The sequence below is a fragment of the Aspergillus fijiensis genome (assembly GCF_003184825.1).
Source record: "Aspergillus fijiensis CBS 313.89 unplaced genomic scaffold BO72scaffold_108, whole genome shotgun sequence".
NCBI lineage: Eukaryota > Fungi > Ascomycota > Eurotiomycetes > Eurotiales > Aspergillaceae > Aspergillus > Aspergillus fijiensis.
In genome coordinates, this window is record NW_024469084.1 from 60,041 (window position 1) to 80,293 (window position 20,253).

Here is a 20,253-nt window from a genome sequence, read left to right on the forward strand (position 1 = left end):
TACCCGCCACCACCACCAATCTCACCCAAACCCACCCCAAAACACAGAAGAACAGAATTACGCCCGACATCCGGCCGAGGGAGCGATGGGGGCCCAGAACCCGGAAACTTCGAACGGAAGGCCCCCCACCAGCCCGAGATCAGTTCCAGGCTTCCATTCCAGCCCAGCCCAGCCCAGTCCAAGCCAAGCCAAGCCAACGACCCAAACCCTGCTGCGGCTGCACTGTACTTCCACCGGCGAAGATAAACCAGCCGAGCTTATCTCCCCCCTCCCCGCCCTAGTTGAACACTCACTGCACTGCGCCCACTGCATCAAGTAAGAATTCTCAGTAAGGTCATGTACGATTGCCAGTGGAGTCTAGTCTTGATCTGTCATAATTCCATCTCTGCCGGATTGATCCATTCATTCCGCGAGTCTCATTTGCTAAAGCGCCTCAGATCATTCCCAACCTTCGCACGCAAATCTGCAAGCGTCCCAGTGAGGGATAGAGAAACAACCCCTCCGAAACCCACTGACACTCTCCCAGAATTCAATCAAAACCAATCTTGATAAACAATGGCGACTTTCCACGGACGCTGAACAGACCAATGCAGCAAGCACTGGAACAATTCCGCGTCCGGATGGCCACGGCAAACCGGAGATTCATCCAGGATCGCGTGGATGAAATCGAAGCCCGGGGCCTGGCCCGCGAAGAAGTGAAATGGCAGAAGATGGTCGAGTACCGACACATCTACCTACCGAACGAGAGGGAGAACGGGTTTCCGCCGCGGTTGGTGGATCTTCCCGCGGCAATGGACATGGACATGGGCCAGGTGTTCCCATTTCCCCTGAACGGGGTGCACCCGCCGCGACTGCGGACCCACGAAGCCCGCGAGCAGTTCCTGGATATGCTCCAGCAAGTCTTTCAGCAGCAGGCGGCGGACTGGGCGGCGGAGCGAGGCCAGGAGACCCCCGGGCTGGTTCCCCGCTGTGACGAGCTGGGCGTGTTCCTGCAGTACGCCTACGCGGTCGAGGACCCGGATTTCCGCCTCTCCGCCATCCCGCCCTTTGAGCCGGGGCTGATGCTCTTATCGGAGGAACAGGCGGCGTTGGCGGAGACGCAGCCCGAGCGGTACCGTGAGCTGGACCGGGAAGAGTGCGCGCAGGTGCGGGAGTACCTGGAATCCGACGGGATTGGCGATCTCATCCATAAATCGATGGTTGGCCCGTCGGTCGAGTCCGATGATCTGGAGTTCAAGGCTGGTGTGGTTACGGGCACTGGCTATATCGGTGAATACCCTCACTGGTATAGTGCCTATCTCTACTGCCGGCAGCGGGATGATGCCGTGCGGGATGATGCTATTCCCGATGCCCCCAATATCCGGATTGGGCGTGGCGGGTCGTTGTCCTTGACGACAAGGGGGATTTCCTGGCGCCTACTGTGATTTACGGGCGCAGGCCGCGCTTCGACTCCATTCCGGAGTTTTTGGATTGGTACTGTAGCTGGCCGGACTATTTGGATGCCCGCCGCATACGGAGTCTTCGGCGTCGTGCTGTTCAGTGTGAAAGTGATTGCGAGTCGGACTGTGACTTGCACCTCGCTTGATGGGCCGAGTTTTGTTGTTCTCTGGCGGCCGGAGAGTAGCTATGTATCTGGTTGAGAGGGGAATTATCTTCCGAGCGTTGTAGTTAGCTCATATGTACCAACCTCAACACTTTACCTTGGAAGTTGCCCCGCGTACGGGTAACTTGGATTTTATCAAGGCTTGGGTGATCCATACAGGGTAGGGGAACTTTGAAATAACCTCTTCGAAGATCTTTGACTGCGTATTGCACAGATAACCCTCCACGACACTCCGTATGCTGACAAACTGAAGCGCTATGACGAAGTGAAATCATGTGGAAAAGTCAAAACCAAAAAGTCAAAGTGAAGTTTCTGTTTGAATGCCAGGGCTTCCAATCTTGAGAACCTTCGCGGCGCACGGTCGGATTTTTGGTCGGCCGAGAGGGTTACGGTACTAAGTAGTACCCATGTATACCAGTATTCACTCAGTTGGTTGGTTGGTCTACACTGGTACTTACTTGGGTTCACTTGTTGATACATCATGGATAAGTTACTCGGAATACAGTACGATGCGTAATATCCAGTTTAAGTTACAGTTTGGCAAATCGAATTTACTAGTATGTACCTAACTGGCTTAACTCCCCAGATACTACTGAAGTTACGTTACTTCCTACTAGCATATGTACAGTAGAAGTCGTAGGTAGAGCTTACTGAGTAGGCACTCTCACCCATCACTCTCTCTCACAAAGCCGAGATGCCCGGCTGGGTCTACCACAAATCCCTCGGCCGAATGCTTGGCTCATCCGACGCCTCCGTCGTGGTTCGAGTGGAGATCCGGGGAACTGGTGGTCTTGACCAGCTGTATATCGAGCATTCGCTTGCTGGATCAACCGGTCTCGAAATTCCTGGGCCATGTCCCGCGCAGTGTGATAGGCAGTCACGCCCCGCTGGTAGGTCTCGGGATCGCCGAGTAACGCCCATTGCCCGACCTGGGTCATCACATAATCAGTCGTTACGGGGAGTAGAAGAATCTTTGTTGTTGTTGCTGTTATTGTTTTTGTTCCTGGACCTTGTAGGATGGGTTGCGCAAATGACCAGACACCCACTATGATACGTACACATCATATTGTAGGCTTTGTTGTCATATGTCGGTCTGCAGTCACCTGGATTCCCCTTCCCATGCCCAAAGAGCTGGAGGGAATGTAACGCTCGGACGCCCAGAGCACCCCCATAACAAGCCTGCCGCATGGCTCCAGGCGCAGGCCCATAATGACCTTTGACCTCGACGAAAAAGTTTGGTGCCACTGGGCGGTTGCCTTGGGTGGGTGGATGGGATGATCTGGTCATTCAGCTCCTGTCGAACAGCCGGCTCGAGCTGGTTGGATCGTGCACCGTAGTAGAAATCCGGCTTCGCGTTGGCGAGAGTCCCATCGGTCAACGGAGCCAGGTTCGTGAAGCGGTGTCCTCCAGAATGAAAAGAAGAAGCGGTTGGTTTGCCCTCAAGAATAGGTAGGATATCCTTGATCACTAGTTGTTCATCAATGGCTCTACTATTGACCCTGGTAAATTCCTTGTATTTCTTCTTCAGTGAGTCCGGCGACAGTACACGCGATGGTCGTGGAGCCTGCAATCTCCGTTGGATTTCGGCCAAGTTCTCTGGTTCGGGCGGCTCCGTCCCATCGGGGTAGGTAGATAGTGGTAGGAAAACCCCATGGTTCAGCAATAGTCCTCGAAATGTCGATCATACACAGTGGTTTCCCAGTCATTGGCGTTAGGCTGGAATTGGGAGAATCCAGAGAGGGTTGCTGGACGTCGGCTGGTGCAGGATACTGGAAGCAAAGAAGGCGATTTAGTTTTTTATGGGTCGGTATCAGGGGGAGGAAATCACGTAGTGATATTTCGAATATCTGCTAGATCTGGTCCTCCACTGCGGGCAGATCTCCTGATCTCTTGTAAAGAAGCAGCAGAGCAACGGCGCAAGTAATCAGAGGCGAAGGTGTAAGAGTTGAAAACGGAGGTCTGGCTTGGACAGAGCAGTTGGTTTTGTCGGTGAGCTTCTTTCAAGGCGCTTTTAGTCAACCACGGCTTAGTGAGGTTGTTCCAAAATCGTGGAGGAGGATGACAAGTAGACCGGTTGCGGTTGCGGTTGCTGGCAGTTGCAAATGCAATTACAGCTCGGTTTCCAATGCTGCTTAAACAATAGCATATAGAGTTATATTTGAATACAGTAACCAACAAAAAGATATAAAAAGCACAGAAGATCACTGTTTATTTAAAAGATCTAGAGACTGCTTGTGGCAGAAATATATATCTAATGCCTGCAAGCCCTCCGGAACTGGGACATGTAACATTGCAGCTAATATAAATCCCTTCTCTAGCAATTCTTTGTGTAATGGCTTGCACTCTGTCGATAAGCTACCTACCAAGAGCACTGAGAGATATACAGATCACATGATCGCAGCCCTCTCTATATCCGGCAGACGTCCACGTATTTTAGTAGCTACACACGTTTGTCATCACAAGAGCATTTATTCATAAAATACATAATGATTGATCTAATCCAGAAGTGTAGAAAGCCCTCTTCATCAAGATTGCTTCCGCCCATTTTGCAATGTACCATCTTGTGGTTAGGGCAAACTCTCCCTAACAATAAAATAGATTCCCTTGATTTGGTGATTGTGATTCGAATCACCGACAAGCACTGCAAGAAATAAGCAGAGAGTAAGTAAACAGAGTTTACATTATCATCATCTTTCTTTCTATATATTTAGGTCTTACGAGAACCGCTATACAGTAATCCGTGGATAATATAGTGAGTAAATTAGCCCTCTCACCACACCACTTCACCTTTGATTATCCATTACAAGAGGTGTGCCAGAATACCGAAGATTTACTTGCCTTCTCACCCTGATTAGAAAAACAATCTTATACTAGGTATTTAGCAATACTCACACGGAAGAATCCCCCCGTCAAAGTGGTGAGTATGGGTGTTGGTGGGGCCACCCCAGCTACTCAGGAAAAAGAAAGAAAAAAAAGGAAACACTTCAATTCTTTGAGATATACCCAGTAAGCTAAGTCCGTAGTCCACCCAACTACATGTACTCAGTATAAGACAACTAGCATCTCTACCCAAGAAGGAACCCTACCTACTAGATAATACCTACCCTATCTACCCGGCTAAATGCATCCAAACTTGGTTTCCCAAATCCGGTGGGTGTGGGTCTCGGGGGGAAGGTATACCTAGTACTATACCTATGCCGTTCAATTTGGATTCCATACTAACCACAGATAATAGATACCTTCTACAGAATATAGATAAGACCAGACTGGATCAGACTCAGACTCGATTACTTTACCGAGTGGACTGGAGACTACCTACTTGTGATAAACTACAGTACCATCTGTAATGTATAGTACATACTACAGCATAGTAACCTATCGTGCACCAAGCAACCTAGCTACATGTACAGCTCCGTACCGTACTTCAGATTCAACTTGGAAGATAGGTTTCCTCAATCCCCCAGAAAGGCCAATCATCCAGACCCAGGACAGAAAGAAGCCCGAGAATTCCGGACTGGAAAAATCATTTCGAGAACTTAACCCATCCCGACTTGACTACCTACTCATAGAACTGGATTTAACCAAGCCCAGCCCCTACCTAATTAACCTTACTCAGACTAATGTCTAGCACCGACAAGAACCAGAGCACCCATCCAGAACATACTCGTACTCAGTACTCACTACTCAACAATAATCTCAATTTCAAAAAAAACCCCAGACAACCACCCCAAAAACCCTCCCCCCTTCACACACAAAAAAGAAAAAGATAAAAAAAAAGAAGAAAAAAGACAATAACCTCCCCAAAAACGTAGGTGATCACCCCCCTCCGAAAAAAAAAAAAAATAAACCGTGGACGAGCGATCGATCGGAAATCACCCTCGCAAAGCCAACCGTCACCGCAGTATAAGTAAATGACGTCGGCGGGAATAACCGCTCCCTCGATCTGCCTGCCCGCTTCTCCTCTCTCTCCATTTGCTAGCACAATCCAGAAGTCAGAACCCTGTTCCAAGTTTTCTGGGATTTTCCGGCTTGAGGGTGGGGGGGGGGGGGAGAGGCTCCACAACACAATCCACACTACGGAGTACGTTACGGAGTACTATGTACTATACCTAGTACCTTCCAACTGAGGAGGAATCCTTCTCCCGGAAATTGAATGGCCCAAAAGAGGAGGGAAAACAAGAAACCAACAAAAAAAGTAAATTCCAGCCACACTGGACGATATGCAGGTGCCAGCTAGTTTCCTGGGAATTGTTTTTTTTTTTTCTCCTGGAAGCTTATCCGGGTAAATTCCGGTGCTCTGGTTGCATCCATTAAGTTATTTGGTGTATTCCGTACAGTAAATTAAGGTAGGTAGTCTAAGTAGTAGAATGTGGACTGGATTCTAGCTCGATGTCTATGGAGTCCAACAATTTTAGGAAAAAAAAAAATAAAAATAAAACAACCTTCTACTCGGGTCTTTGAACAGGTCTCGAAGATCATCCATTAGAGATTACGGAGTACCAAATCATTTAACCTTATTGTGTACTCCGTATTGTACCACTAAACAACCCCGGGAAATGCACTTGGCCATAATAAGCACCACCTACTAAGAACCAGCCACCGCCGAGATATCACCAAGTCCGTTGATCAGACTCTAAGATTGATAGCAATCTTGCTAGCACTATCAAGTTCATCCCGTACATCCATGATGATCAAGTCCCAACTAGCAATAGCAATACTCCTCACCCAATAAAGGAAAGCAATCCCCATCCCTGGCAGTGACCTTTTCCCGTATGCTTGTGTCTGCCTTTTGCCGTAGAACGCCATAACCCCCAAACCCGCTTGAAGAATAGTCAAAAACGCCTGGCCCATACAAAAGCAAATCGATCGCTAAAGAAAAGCAACAACCCTCAAATCAGTGAGCCTCCCACTGCCACCAATTTCAGGTCTCCCAGACAAAAAAAAAACACCGAACACATCCTCCCGCCCGACAGATGTGATACCAGTCATAAACTCCCGCTGGCTTTTCCATGAAACAATAAATCAAAGTCGATCAGAAGGCCTTCCGCTATGCTGTAAAGCCGGGGTGAGCTGAGGCCGGCAACATGTATCATATTCAGTCCATCAAAGCAAGATCCTCGAGGAACTCGTATTCAGGCATCGAGTCCAATGAGCCATCCATGACCGACTTGAGGCTGCTGTGTGTGTCGTGACTGCTGCTAGCGGAGCCGCTGGCGAATGGCATCATATGCATAGGCGGGCTATCAAAGCCGAAGGCGGCCGCGGCGGCAGCAGCATCAGGCGAGAGGCCGGAGGAACCCGACGAACTAACCGACCTGGAGGTGGAGAGACCAGGGGGGGAGTTGGTCAGGGAAGAAACCGATACCCTGGAGCCAGTAGCCACCGCAGCATGATCTCCCATCATCAGCAGATCGGAAATCTCGGCGGACCGACGGGTTGCAGCCGCGTGGTCCCTGGCGGTGATGTTCTGGACCATGTGACTGAGATGGATGGAGATGGCCGGGTCCCCACACTCGCTATGCCTCAGCAACTCGTTCTTCAGAGCGATCCCCTCAGCGCGAAGGTCCTCGATCTCTGTGTTGAGCTCGGTGTTCTTGTTTTGCAGTTCGTGAAACCGCTGTTCCAGCTGCTGGTTGTTCTTCTTCTTCTTCTCCCGACATTTACTAGCGGCGAGGCGGTTACGCTCCAGGAAGCGCTCCCGTTTGGCCTTCTCATCATCGTAGGGAGGGCTGGGAAGCTGCTGGGACAGCTGTTGTGGCTGCTGCTGATATTGTTGCTGCTGAGACAGCTGTTGCTGGCATTGCTGCTGCTGATGTTGTTGCTGGTATTGCTGCACTGGGCCTGCGACGTTCATCTGCGAGAACTTTCGCTTGTTTTGCTTGTTTTCATCGTGAGGAGGCGGGGTGGGTTGTCCGTTCCGCACGTGGGAGTTCCGGGAGTACCGGTTGAAGTTGGGATTCATTGTGACCCCGAGTGTCGAGTCGAGCCGAGTGTAGAGAGTGTGAGTGGAAGGCGGGGGTGGGAGGGAGTATATGGGTGCGTGTAACCAGTAGTATAGAGGCGAGTGGATGGATGAGTAGTGGTGAGTGAAAGAGTGAGTGAGCGAGTGAGTGGGGTCCGAGAGAAGCGAGAGTGATGACAATAAGGAGGATACGGATAGGAGATAATGGAATAGCAGTATTGTAGTAATAGTAGCAGTCGTTGCAGTCGTTGTAGTGGGCAAGCAGGTGAGTGGGATGGGAAGAACGCGAAAGAGAAGGAATAAAGGTGAAGTCAAGTTGAGGAGAAAGGAAGTACAACAGAAGAAAGAGGGGAGGGGAGAGGGGGGAGGGGAGGTGGCAGCAGAAAAAGAATCGAAAGACTGGAACAGTATCAAGACCTGTGATACCTACCAAGCCCAAACACACACCCGCAATAGATCAGAACAAGCAGACAGACAACAGACAGACAACAGACAGACAACAGACAGACAGACCAGACACCTGCAGACAAGCAGTCTCCGTAGTCTGGAAACACACTCACTGGCACAGTGGATGTCGATCCCTCTCCTGTTTGAGACAATCTCAGAGGGAGCCCTGGAATGTGTCAAGAATTGGAGGGAAGGGGGGGGGGGGAGGGAAAGGCACTGCAATGGCCCGTGGATATGCAGCGAACCTTGCTGGAAGGAAAAGCAGAAGGCTAGAACGTCTTGAACCTGGACTGGACTGGACCGAGAGGCACCCGCAGCCAAAGCAGCCAAAGCAGCCAAAGCAGCCCAGCCTGGAAGCCAAGAAGGAACCCTGGGAACTGACATCACATGTGCTTGCTGGAGTCTGAGTAGGAGTACTCAAGTATACTACCGTAGTCTACGGTAGTTCTACGGTACTAGCTACCTAGTAGCTTCGTAGCTATCTGAATCCGGTAGGTGGAGGTCCTGAAGAACCAGGCCATCCATTTGATTCCACACCACCACGTCATTGCAGGTGAGTGCAGGTGTGGTGCCTGAGGTTCTCAACAGGTTTCTCTGCCCGCTGATTGGCGGTTGAAGCTATCCGGAGCCATCTTCCTGCCAACCAATCATCCCGGCCCAGGCACTTGGATGGAGAGCGGACACTATTCCGCCAATGGCACTCCTCTGTCGTCGCTCCTCGTCGCTGCTTGCCCAAACCATGGTAAAGCTGGCAAAGAATCGAAGAAGACCCTACCAAATACTGAGTAAGTGTAAGGTACGTCGTATAATGCATGTACCAAATGACTCGTGCGTAGCATTGACCTGTCTGAAATCCTGTATGGTACTGTACTTTTCGCTGAATCATTCATTCATGCATCCCATTCATTGAATCAATGGATCAATCAATCAGCACCAGCACCAGCACCAGCACCAAGACCATCATCATCATCTTCGTCATCGTCATCGAAAGAGAAAGCAAACAAGCAAGCAAGAAAGAAAAAAGAAAATCAACTGATGATCACCCACCCACCCAATCAGCCAGCCAAATCAACAATTTCTACTACTCATACAAGGATCAGGATCAAAAGATCCCTTCTTCCCCCGCATCGGCTCTATCATCCGACGACTCAACAGTCCTTGATCGACCCGTGAACGTACGAGTCAAAAGTTCTCAGAGAGTGCTCATAAGGTGATAGAGTTGAATTGGAAGCAGAAGCATATTCTCGCAAATCCAGGCCCCCTTCTAGTCGTTCGTTTCTAGTCCCTGCTCCCTGCTTCCTTCTTGTCTCTCACATGTTCCCCACGCGGCCCGCTTCCATGAGCAATCACTGCCCGCCCCTCTCTTCTCCCCTCCCCTCCCCTCCCCTCCCCTAAGTTACCCTCCCCTCTCCTCTCCATGTAGTCTACATCGCCCAGGACTGGAAAACTTGGTTTTTGGTTCCAACACCGCAAAGACCTCTCAACAAATTCAGACTCTCTCGCACTCACTCTCCCGCCCAGAGCCGACCAGAATCGGTGAATTCGGTTCAATAGGTGTACAGGAAGACCATCGACCATGGAAGAAAAGGGAATAACCTGATGGTCCGTTCATCCGCTGGACATCCTGGCCGGAAGAGCCCGGCGATTCCTTTTACCTCCTCAATATACTGTACAACTAGAAGGTCAATTCAGTGGCCAACCTTGGTTTGCTCGATCGGGGGCCGTCTCATGGCCAGCGGAACTCACCAATGTACTTCCTGCCCGCTGGCAAACCCGCTCACTCGACGGTCCCCACTACGGACGACTCACTCTGTCAATATCACACACATACTATATAGTTCCTGGCAAAAAGAAAAAAGGCGAAAAACAAAAAAAGAAAAGAAAAGAAAAGAAATACAGCAGCTGCCCAAAGTACTGAGTCTATGGGTACCTTTGCTCACACCCCCGTTTCACTAGCGTCGCCCATCCTCCCCTGATGCGGATCCCCGATGACTTCATATCAAACCTTCTATCGCTCCCTGATTGTTTCTACAAGTATCGTCCGACCAGCAAACAAGTTGCTCCCGGAGTTATCCCCCGATCCTCAGAACCGCCTCAGTAACAGACCATTGCACGTCCCATTTGCACGGATCGCCGGCGCCGCCTCGGCAGGTTGCGATGCTCCCAAATGCGCAGCTGACGACTGATCCCTCGCCAGTGCTCCACGAGCATCATCACCACTCGTTCGCTCTCAATCTCCTGGGCGATAGCTCCAAACGTGTCGCCAGACCCCTCTCTCCCCGTGAGCAACGGTCCGAGCACGCGACCCAGCCGGTCCAGCGTCAGCGGCCCCGGCCCCCCACTCGTCCGCCGTCCATTCTCTTGGTTGACAGAGCGCGGAGCCTCCTCCTGCGCTAGCCGCTGCGTTTCATGCAGGAGTAGAGCGCTGAGGCCAATCACTCCACAGAGCAGGTGCAGCTGCATAGTGTTCGTCAGGGCCAGCAGCGCCAGCCCAATGGCCTTGACCTTGACGTAATCCTGCGGCGAAACCCCTCCAAGACAGCTGCGACGCCGTTCGACTTCGTCACCCACCACGGGTGCTTGGCTAATGCCCACTAGCACCCGATATAGGGCCGGTAATCCCAGAAGCCCTCCGGGAAGCCCCGCCAGTAGTGCCAGGAATGCCCGTGCCATGCTTTGCACCATTGTGTCGTCCATCGTACGAGCGCTAGGCTCGATCACCGCCAGGGGCAGGTCACTACGTCCAACTGTCATCTGGATTTGATCGGGTTGTCGCAGGGCGGCGAGCACCGACCGGGCGAAATGGTCGTAGATTCGCATTGCCATTTTCGGATGGCCGGGATCGACAAACACGTCGCGCACCGGGGCAGCTGGAGCAATGACGTAAATGAGCGAGACCATTCCATCTCATGCACCTCGCGCATCTCCGGTGGGGTAGAGATGGGGCCAGGACCTACCAAATCGTCCCAAGACGGTAATTGTAGCTACAAAACATACCGGGAGGCGGAGTTTCATAGGCGCAAACTCGGCCGGCAGCGTTAGTAGATTATAGCCCCCGAGACGCGCCAATTCCTCCAGTGATATCCCCGTCAGTGAAGTCATCTCGTTCACCCGAGTGCCCACATGCGCCAACGTCTTCATTCGACGTAAAGTCCGCGTGGTGCGGGGTCCCTCCGACGAGAGGCCTAGTTGTAGGGTCGATCGCATCGTACGTAGTCGACCGTAGAGTCGGTCTCGCCGTCCGGAAGACACCTTCTCGCCAGCAGTGGTGGGGGGAGGCTGCCCTAGCACCCAGTCAGCTGGATAATCCACGCGTCGATCCCGTTGGAATTGTCCGTGCGAACCCGATAACTGGGAACGCGAGCCATCGCCCGATTCTGCCCCCTTGCTGTTGTTCATCGGCAGAGGCGGGAGACGGAGCTTCTGGACCAGTTCGTTGAATTCCAGCACGGCGGCGCGCCGTTCGATCTCAGCAATCACAGAACTATCATCCGAGGTTGAGACATAGAAACTGTCCCGTGAGGAACTTCGAGACTCGATTGAACTCCCTCCGGCAAACGGGTTGGCTAGTCGCTGGAAACTCTCGGTATCGTCGTAGGTCGACGAGACTCCCGTCTGGCTCGACTCGGAGCTAGACTGTCTTGTGGACCGAGTCGGATTCCTTGCATGGTTTCGGCTACTTTCTGAATCGTCTACCAGATTTAGAGGATCGGTGAATGGGTTCTGACAGAGGGATGCGTCTGCAAGGGCAATGGGCATGGAAAGACGCTTGGAGGGATCATGACACACCGTCGCGCTGGTCTGGTCCGAGTGGAGAGAATCCACCGTGTTGTCACTCACCTTGCGAGCCTCGCCAGCCTCGTCGAGTTGACCGCTGCAATGCGGGTTTGATGTAGATTTCGCACAATAACCCTCCACGATGCTGCGACTTAGCATGCACCCGCTAGCTAGATTTCTGGTGTTCTCCGGTCTGGTCGGAAGCTCGAGTAATGGATTTAATGGTAGATCCGGTTGCCGAGACTTGCGAAAGCGAAAGAAACTTTTGAGATTGGTAAGCCGTCGCGAACTTCGCGAACTTCGCAACTGTTGCTGTTGCTTGAGTGGATCGGCTGGTGCGACCGGGCTCTGCTGCTGGCGGAAGAGCGGCTGCGCCTGGTCCACGCTGCTATCGTCGGTGGTAGTAGTAGCAGTCCCCGAGGACAGCTCTGTTCGAGTCACAGCGAATGTGCGTTTGATAGGCTCATTCCCACGACCTCGGTTAGCGGATGTATCTTTCAAAGCGCCCATTGTTGTGAATGAAGATGAGCAACGCTATAGTTGAGCAATCTCATTCAGGGCCACTGAGCCTGGTCTGTGGATTACACCATACCTACGACGTAGTAGGTACAGTGCAGATTGAGGTCGGATGCGAGCCTCGAGGGCCTCATAGTACACCTCCGAGTAGACCACCGCTCCTTCCTTTGAAGCAGGGTAGCCAACCGTAGCAGGGAAGCTTGTGTTAGCAAAGGAAAGAGCGGCCATGTCCTGCTGTCAACTTCCATCGCAAAGACACTGGACACTACAATTGAACAAGTACAAAGATACAACATACAGGTCAATAGCAACATCGAATCAGAGTGGATCATGAGAGTGCGAGAGAGTCATACAAGCAATGAAATCTATTGTTGTCAATCCTAGCGCCAATGCTAGGTTCCCGGCCCCCTTGCCGCTCGCGGCGGGGAGACCGATCGAAGAACATGTGTAGACCCTATATGATAGCATGTAGGTTTACTTTTGCATCGTGAGTTGGAAAGAGACGGAACAGAGAAAGAAAAAAGAAGAACATGAGCTGGTAACAAGTAAGCTACCATCTGTCGAACCCCGTGGGAGAGGCTCCGACACCGACACTAGCCCCAAAAGAGAAACGCCATCCTATGCAATTGTGAGTATATTGGCAACACTGTGGCACCAGTAGAAAGGGTAAATCAAGAAGTTAAACATCAATTCATGATAGCTCATCAGTCTCGCCCTCAAGGAGGATGTACTGCAGGATGTCGCTCAGGGTCAGGACGCCCTTGAGCCGGAAGTTCTCATCCACCACCACCAGGCGGTGGACGCGAGACTTGCGAATAGTGTCGAAGATGGTGTCCAGACCATCATTTAAGGAGCACGTGTAGATGCCCGGAAAATCCTAAACGCCGGTTAACCGACCCATTCCGCAAGCAGGGTATGAGGTATACTTACTGGAGATCGCTTTTTCAACGCCTCTCCGACTGTCAGGCTGAGATCATCATACACCCCGCCTTTGATCAGGGTGATTACATCAACAGCTTCGAATACATTGTAGACCACTCCTAGAGGACGCCAAAAAGTTAGCCATGAGACCCAGCCACTGAAGGTCCGTGTCCGGAAAGAGAGGCCGTCCTACCCTCGGAATTCACAATCGGCACACTGGATATGCTCCGCTCGACCAAAATATGAATGACATCAATGACAGGGGTATCCATGGATGCCGTTGCGACATTCTGGTATGAGCCCAGCAAGATCTCACCAAGCGGCTTGCGCAGCTTCTGGGTGTCTGGGACATTGACCGCAACGAACTTGAGAATGCGATACTGAGTAACGACGCTGAGAACGAGAGAGCGGTCGGTTTGACTGTCATAAGTGACGAGGGGGATACGACGAGCGCGCGACTCCAGCATGCGCCGACAGGCCTCATAGAGGGGACGTTCAGGGTCGATCGATATCGTCTCGGGAGGAGCGACGCCCAATGCCTTTTCCACCTCTGTCTAAAGTGTCAGTCCTGCGGAGATCCGTGAACTATTATTGAGCTGCGCACCTCGGAGGCTGTCGAGCCGGAATTGGTCGATCTGGTTCAGCGCAGCCGGGTTCTGGAAGTAGTATTGGATGACGTTGATGTAGTCGGAGGTGGTCAAAAGACCGGCAAAGGTCGAGGCCTTGGAATCCCATAACGGAGCCGAGACGATACCTGTTATCCCGAAGCATCACGTCCTCCTGGTCAGCAAATGATTCTTCCAGCATCGTGACGTCGCCCGGATTATGGCGCAGTCGCGGACGGAGTCATCCCGCCTGGTGACGGACAAGGGAAACACCTGCCATTTTGGATGAGGATGTTCAAGCTCTCCTTGACGGACAACGAAGTGTCGAAGATTATGAGTCGGAAACTAAGGGGGAGGACATCGTAACTGGTACGGACTTTGAGGAAGTTGCGGATGGCACGCTACAATGATGAAGACCGATCCACGACTCTATTAGCCACTGCATCCTAGCAATTGAGGGCCCATGGAAGCGCAAATTACGAAACAGAAATGGGACAGAAGACTGTTGTCTGGCTGCCGACATAATCGCGGGCGAATTGGCCCAGAGAAAGACGGGTGTAGATTTGGGTATGCGAATGAGGGGTTGAGGCACCAAGGCTCGAACGGGGAGAGGAATATGATTCATGCTGCAGCAAAGACGGGGGAGAGAGAGAGAAGGCGACTCACTAGGCCCTGACGCTCTTCCCGATCGATGGCCCTCTCGGGCTGAGCTGGGGGCATTGGTTGTGACAGACCTCGCGGCCGGAGAAAGGAGGCGGGGTGCACGAAACCTCCCTCGTGGGCACGGACTGGCCGACGGTCTAAGGTGGAGGAGAGGTGGGAGGACAGAAGAGCGATGGGGAGAGAAGAGGATGGGGCGTAGGGCTGCGACCGGGATCGAGTTCGAGGGTGAAAGGTGGTGTTGGTGGTGATGGTGGTGGTGGAGAGAGGAAATGGAGCTGTAGTAGTAGGGGATGCGAAAGCAAAAGCCGTAGCAGTCGCCGTTGTGGCCGAGGAGAAGAGAGGGTGGTCGTTGGCGGTGGTTGTTGGCGTAGTTGTTGAAGCAGTAATAATAGTGGAGGGCGGCAGGCCGGAAGTAGAGCTGGTTCTGCCCGTGGGGACTGGCCGCCGCCGCTGGGGAAAGTCCTCCGTCATGATTGATCGATGCGTTCAACCACCGCTTCCAGTTGGAGCTCCGGTGTGGAGAGACCTCTGGCCTGGGAGAATGCAAGCGAGAAGGAGCAGATAAAAAACGATGCCTGTGCAACGACAACAACTAGACCACTACTACCACCGACTTTTAGAATTCAGGGCTAATGTCCCTTGCTTGCACAAGTATAGTACGCTCACTGTTGCGTGACAAACAATCTTTCCCGTTTCTCGCAAGCAAGCGAGCAGGACAGGGAGGAGAAATAAGGACAGAGGGAGGTAATCAAGTGGTGGTTGTCTAGGAAGCCGAGGGAGAAGGATTGATAATAAATCTAACCTAGTCCTAGTTACTCGAGAGATCACTTGATAAATCCTCCAGCTGGAATGATGTCTCTGCCGACACAAAGTACCTGTTGACCGATCCATCCTACCTCTCAGACCCCTCGGGCATCACCTGTATGTACAGTACATTGATGGTAGACTATTTCGCCTGGCTGGCTGACAGGACTGACGGACAGAGAAAAATATGCAGTTGCTCCACTGTTAGAATGTCTTGTCTTGTTCCATTCCCAAGAGACCGCTGAAGTCCTTTGCGACTCCATATCCGAACCCCTCCCCGCTATCACCGAAGATGCTTCATTTCCTATCATATTGATGCCTAAGGCTATAGGTGCCCCACTATCATTCACGTGATTCTTGGTGCAGGTTGGGGAAGTGGATAGACCTATCATGGATGATAACAGAATCACCTATAACCATGTGATCCTTTAAGTCTATCTTATAAATCTATTGCGACAAATGATGATGAATTTTTCCCCGGCACCCATAGAGATTCGGGGTACAAATCGCGCCAAATTCAGGTATAATGCAGAAAAGACAATATCTATTTACGGGGATTGGCGCACTCAGGCAGTCTGTAAGATGCTCGGAGAAAGGCCTTCCAAGCCAGCAACAGCGTGTACGCCTCGAATAGAGTTGGCAATGCTTTAAGCGGTGGGTTGCGTCTCACCCGCCCCGCCATTGGGTGTTCCTTCGGACTGTGCCAGGCTGGGGCTGGTGCCGGTCTTCAGATAGTTTTCGAACTCTCCGATGCGCTTACCACCCTGGATCCACCGTTCCGTGTAGGCGGCTCGGCGCTGGTCCGCTAGCTGGTTCAAAGTGGGCCAGTAGGTGGCATGGTCGTAGCGAAACTCGACGTCTCCGCCCATCGACTTCATCAACTGCTCCGGCGGCACATGCTGGCGCAGGTCTTCGTTGAACTTGAGCTTCTGTCGGGTCTGGGGGTCGATGAACGGGGTGATGATCTTGAAGAAACCGTTGATGAGGAACGGCACTGGGTAATCCAAATGGTCAGATTGAGTACGCCCACCCACCGAAAGGGTCACTTACTATTGATGACGAGCGCCCGACCCATGCGCTCCGGGTAGTGGTTCTGCAGGAAGTTGAGGGTCTGCTTGGCCTGCCCGATGCTGGCATTCTGGCCGGACTTGGTCTCCTTGAAGTTGACGAGAAGCGCCAAAGTCTCTTGGTCAGGGCCCATGAGGTCGATCACGCGCTCCAGCATGAAGACCAGATGCTCAATCTGGCGATCGCTCGTCTCCGTGTTCTGCTTCGACGGGATGAGGTAGAGGCAGGGACGCCCTTCAATGTCATACCCCAGAATGACCTGTTTGCCGGTCTCGTTCTCGATGGAGATGTAATCGGCCGTCAACTTCTCGACCCCGTACTCCCGGCGCCAGGTGAGAGTGCGCTGCAGGCGGGTAGTTGCCTCGGACACATTCCACTTGCTTGCGCGCAGGTAGCGCAGGATACACTCGCGAGTAAGGAACATGCGTTCACTGTCGGTCAGAGGGGCCGTGGGGGCGTTCTTGGCCGATGTCGTGGGAAGGGCAGTCCATTCGGAGACCGTCTTGAAGACTTCATTGTACTTGGCTTGCTGGTCAGGTTGGAGTTTAGCTGGCGGGGTAGGTTTTGCGGTGTCCAAGGGGCGGGCGAAGGGCTTCTGGATGAGGCCGTCGGCGGCCGACATGGGCAGCTCGAGCTCGATGTTCTTCGCGGAGGTGGATTCGGTAGCTCCAGCGGGCGTCTCAGGGGCAGGATTGGATCCAGCTGTCTGTGATTGAGCTGGCTCGTTGACAGCTGGAACCGCAGCAGCAGGCGCAGCTTGGGTTTCTGGGGCGGCGCTCATAGTGCGGGAAAGGGGGATGCGGTTCGTTTATGCAAGATGAATTGATGGATTGGTGAGGTGTTATTTGCTAGTATTTTGGCGCAGAGATGGTGGCAGACTCAAAGACGAGTAGAAAAGGGGAAATGTCAGACAATGAACGAGAGAAGCTGATGGACCAGCTGGCCAACTGCCGGGATAATACTTAACTTACTCGAGGAATACTAATCTCTCGATCGACAGGCCCACCGGCAGATCGCCCTCCTGCAAATAATCTCCTGCTCATCACACCGCCGGAGATGCACACCGCCGCCGGGCGGTCCTGCTGTCTGGCTGAATACAGTAGGCGGTCAGCTTCCACTTCCGCTCCGCGTCCCACACACGCGTCCTCCGCGTCACCCTCCGTTAATTGATTAATGGATAGATGGAGATATCACCAACATACTAGGTACCAAGCAAAATCTTCGCGACTGTAACTCGCTGGTCTCCACATCTACTCGATATAATGGCAGATACCACCGAAGAGCTCAACGAGCTCTTCGCAGCTGCTGCCCCCAATGGACTTCCCAAGGACGTCCTGGCCGAACTGCAGTCGCTGTTGCGCATCCACGCTATCTCCGCGCAGGAGCTTTTCTACAAATGGGAGTCCTACTGTTTGAAGATGGGGCCAGATGAGCTGAAGCTGGATCTGGAGACTGTGCGATTATTCAAGAAAGATGTTCAGGATACACTCGAGCGCGAATCGCGGGGCAGAGCTGGGCGCCAAACAGACAGAAGAACGGCAGTCACTGCGACCCCGCGGGCTGCCAACACCTCCGATGTTTTCGGAATGTAAGTCAGCCATCCTGATTCGCACGGCCTGATTCTAACAGCTTGCGCTTTCAGGTTAGATGGACTCACACCGAACGGATCCCAAGGCCGGACGCCGGCGAAGCGCAAGTCGGATTTCGCGTCGCCGTCGATGAACAAGATCGGACGGACGAACCAGAATGGTTCTCCCATGAGCACAAACACCGGAGTCAAGACGACGAATGGCGACGCACTCCCGTATGTGGCGCGCATATGACAGAGACTAAACAGATTGCTGATGCGGGGTGAAAATGCACAACAGGTCGATCTCATTCAGCGAGCGGCAGAACGCCGGCGAGACGCTCGAAACGATCAACTCCCACCTCCCCCTCCCCGAAACACCCATCGCCCCGTACGCCGAAGCGCGGATCAAGCCGACGGCGAACACGGACCTCAAGAAATTCGGCTACAAGCCCATGGCAATGCGCCTGTCGGAGGCCTCGGAGATCCTCGACGACCGGATCGACGAGTTCACCGCACTGTTCCAGAAACAATACGAATCCGACGAGATCACATTCGGCAGCGCGGCGACGCAAAGCACGAGCGAGATTGTGGCCGTGGGCCGCATCGCATCTGACAGCATGGAGGGCAAGCTGAACCCGGCATCGCTCGTCCTCGAGACGTCGCGACGGACGGGCGCCGGCGTGCGCGTGCCCCTGAAGCTCGACGGCGTCCCCTCGGCCAACTTCTTCCCGGGCCAGATGGTGGCGCTGCGCGGGATCAACGCCTCCGGGAACTACTTCTCCGTGAAAGAGGTGCTGCCCACGCCGCTGCTGCCGCCTGCGGCCTCGTCCGTTGTCAACATCGAAAGCATCAACGAGCGACTCGAGGCGGCCGGCGGCTCCTCTCCACTCAACATCCTCCTCGCATCGGGACCGTACACCGCCGACGACAATCTCGCCTTCGAGCCGTTGAAAGAGATCTGCCGCAAGGCCGCAGAGAGCTACGCCGACGGGGTCATCCTGATGGGGCCGTTCCTCGACGTGGAGCACCCACTGCTGGCGTCGGGGGATTTCGACCTCCCCGAGATCGCGGGGTTGGACCCCGACACGGCGACGCTGACGACCGTGTTCCGGCACTGCATCGCCGCGCCGCTGCAGCGGCTGGCGCAGGCGGTGCCCAGCATCACGATCGTGCTGGTGCCGTCGGTGCGCGACGCGGTGAGCAAGCACGTCGCGTGGCCGCAGGAGCAGCTGCCCAAGAAGGAGCTGGGGCTGCCGAAGCAGGCGCGCATGGTGTCGAACCCGGTGACGCTGTCGTTGAACGAGACAGTGATCGGGCTGTGCTCGCACGACGTGCTGTACGAGCTGCGACGCGAGGAGGTGCTGCACGGCAGGCCCAAGGAGGGGAACCTGCTGAGCCGGCTGCCGAAATACCTGATCGAGCAGCGACACTTCCACCCGATGTTTCCCCCAACGGCGCGCGAGCTGCTGCCGCGGCCGGGGACGGAGACCGGGCTGGCGACGGGGGCGATGCTGGACGTGAGCTACTCGAAGCTGGGGGAGTGGTGGAATGTGCGGCCGGACGTGTTGATTGTGCCGAGCATGCTGCCCCCGTTTGTCAAGGTGCGCCGCCCTTTGCCTCTGATCGATGGACTAGCTACTGACTACGTGACAGGTGGTGGAGAGTGTAACGGTGATCAACCCGGGGACGCTGTCGAAGCGCCGCGCGGCCGGGACATACGCCCAGCTAGCGATCCATCCACGGACGATCAGCGCGGAGGAGCGAGACCAGAAGCAAGTCAGTCATAAGCTGTACGAACGGACGCGGGTGGACATCAACCGGATCTGAGGCTTTATGCCAAGCAAAATCCATAATGATGACTGGCAGGGGGATATAGATATAATGACAACCATCCACCATACTCCTGATGCATAACGATACCACTGAACCTCCCAATGACTCCCAAAACTCCATTCCCGACCCACGTAAACCCGTCGAGACCCAAACTCCCTTCCCACGACCCAGTACCCTCAACCCCAAGTCAAAGCCATAACATAACGACCTGGGAAAGAACCCCCAGACCCCCCTTCCTTTCAGCTTACCAGTAAAAGCAACCTCAACCCCCAACCCAACCCAGTCAAGAGTCAAGAGTCAACAATCAAGAGAAATCACCGCAAACAAACAACCCTCCTCCGGCCCCCCATCCTCCTCCCCTCCTCCCTCACCCTAACCCCAGCACCACCCCCAATCCCTCCAGCCCCGACTCCCCCCAAACTCCCCCCCTGATACCCTCCGGCAAAACCAGAAACAAGCCCCTCCAGCCCCAAATCCCTCCACC

The 20,253-nt window shown here is 53.5% G+C and overlaps 7 protein-coding genes across 7 annotated transcripts; 2 read left to right on the forward strand and 5 right to left on the reverse strand.

The window, feature by feature from the left end:
• Window positions 1-340: 340 nt before the first annotated feature.
• On the forward strand, window positions 341-1,860 carry BO72DRAFT_453870 (uncharacterized protein). Its single transcript, XM_040946084.1, has one exon. The coding sequence runs from the start codon at window positions 588-590 to the stop codon at window positions 1,422-1,424; it is 837 nt and encodes a 278-aa protein (XP_040795271.1). The 5' UTR covers window positions 341-587; the 3' UTR covers window positions 1,425-1,860.
• A 4,267-nt stretch (window positions 1,861-6,127) lies between these two features.
• On the reverse strand, window positions 6,128-6,576 carry BO72DRAFT_20817 (uncharacterized protein). Its single transcript, XM_040939639.1, has one exon. It carries the CDS (start codon window positions 6,452-6,454, stop codon window positions 6,230-6,232), a length of 225 nt encoding a protein of 74 aa, XP_040795272.1. The 5' UTR covers window positions 6,455-6,576; the 3' UTR covers window positions 6,128-6,229.
• A 473-nt stretch (window positions 6,577-7,049) lies between these two features.
• atfB (bZIP transcription factor atfB) lies at window positions 7,050-7,526 on the reverse strand (the record flags this gene model as incomplete). The annotated part of the gene is made up of 1 exon (XM_040940623.1): window positions 7,050-7,526. A coding segment is annotated over one exon (477 nt), but the record flags the coding sequence as incomplete, so codon positions are not given.
• A 2,580-nt stretch (window positions 7,527-10,106) lies between these two features.
• BO72DRAFT_392462 (uncharacterized protein) lies at window positions 10,107-11,948 on the reverse strand (the record flags this gene model as incomplete). The annotated part of the gene is made up of 2 exons (XM_040941902.1): window positions 10,107-10,882; window positions 10,970-11,948. 2 exons carry the CDS (start codon window positions 11,946-11,948, stop codon window positions 10,107-10,109), a joined length of 1,755 nt encoding a protein of 584 aa, XP_040795274.1.
• An 868-nt stretch (window positions 11,949-12,816) lies between these two features.
• snf4 (AMP-activated serine/threonine-protein kinase regulatory subunit SNF4) lies at window positions 12,817-15,179 on the reverse strand. Its single transcript, XM_040939640.1, has 6 exons — window positions 14,498-15,179; window positions 14,109-14,232; window positions 13,831-13,980; window positions 13,420-13,776; window positions 13,236-13,345; window positions 12,817-13,182 (listed from the first exon to the last, which is right to left on the reverse strand). Exons 1-6 carry the CDS (start codon window positions 14,963-14,965, stop codon window positions 12,997-12,999), a joined length of 1,395 nt encoding a protein of 464 aa, XP_040795275.1. The 5' UTR covers window positions 14,966-15,179; the 3' UTR covers window positions 12,817-12,996.
• An 836-nt stretch (window positions 15,180-16,015) lies between these two features.
• On the reverse strand, window positions 16,016-17,364 carry BO72DRAFT_20871 (CRAL/TRIO domain protein). The gene has a single exon (XM_040939646.1). It carries the CDS (start codon window positions 17,145-17,147, stop codon window positions 16,341-16,343), a length of 807 nt encoding a protein of 268 aa, XP_040795276.1. The 5' UTR covers window positions 17,148-17,364; the 3' UTR covers window positions 16,016-16,340.
• Window positions 17,365-17,526: 162 nt separating this feature from the next.
• On the forward strand, window positions 17,527-20,112 carry BO72DRAFT_532891 (DNA-directed DNA polymerase alpha subunit POL12). Its single transcript, XM_040950463.1, has 4 exons — window positions 17,527-17,954; window positions 18,009-18,170; window positions 18,235-19,537; window positions 19,590-20,112. The coding sequence occupies exons 1-4, from the start codon at window positions 17,629-17,631 to the stop codon at window positions 19,761-19,763; spliced, it is 1,965 nt and encodes a 654-aa protein (XP_040795277.1). The 5' UTR covers window positions 17,527-17,628; the 3' UTR covers window positions 19,764-20,112.
• Window positions 20,113-20,253: the final 141 nt, after the last annotated feature.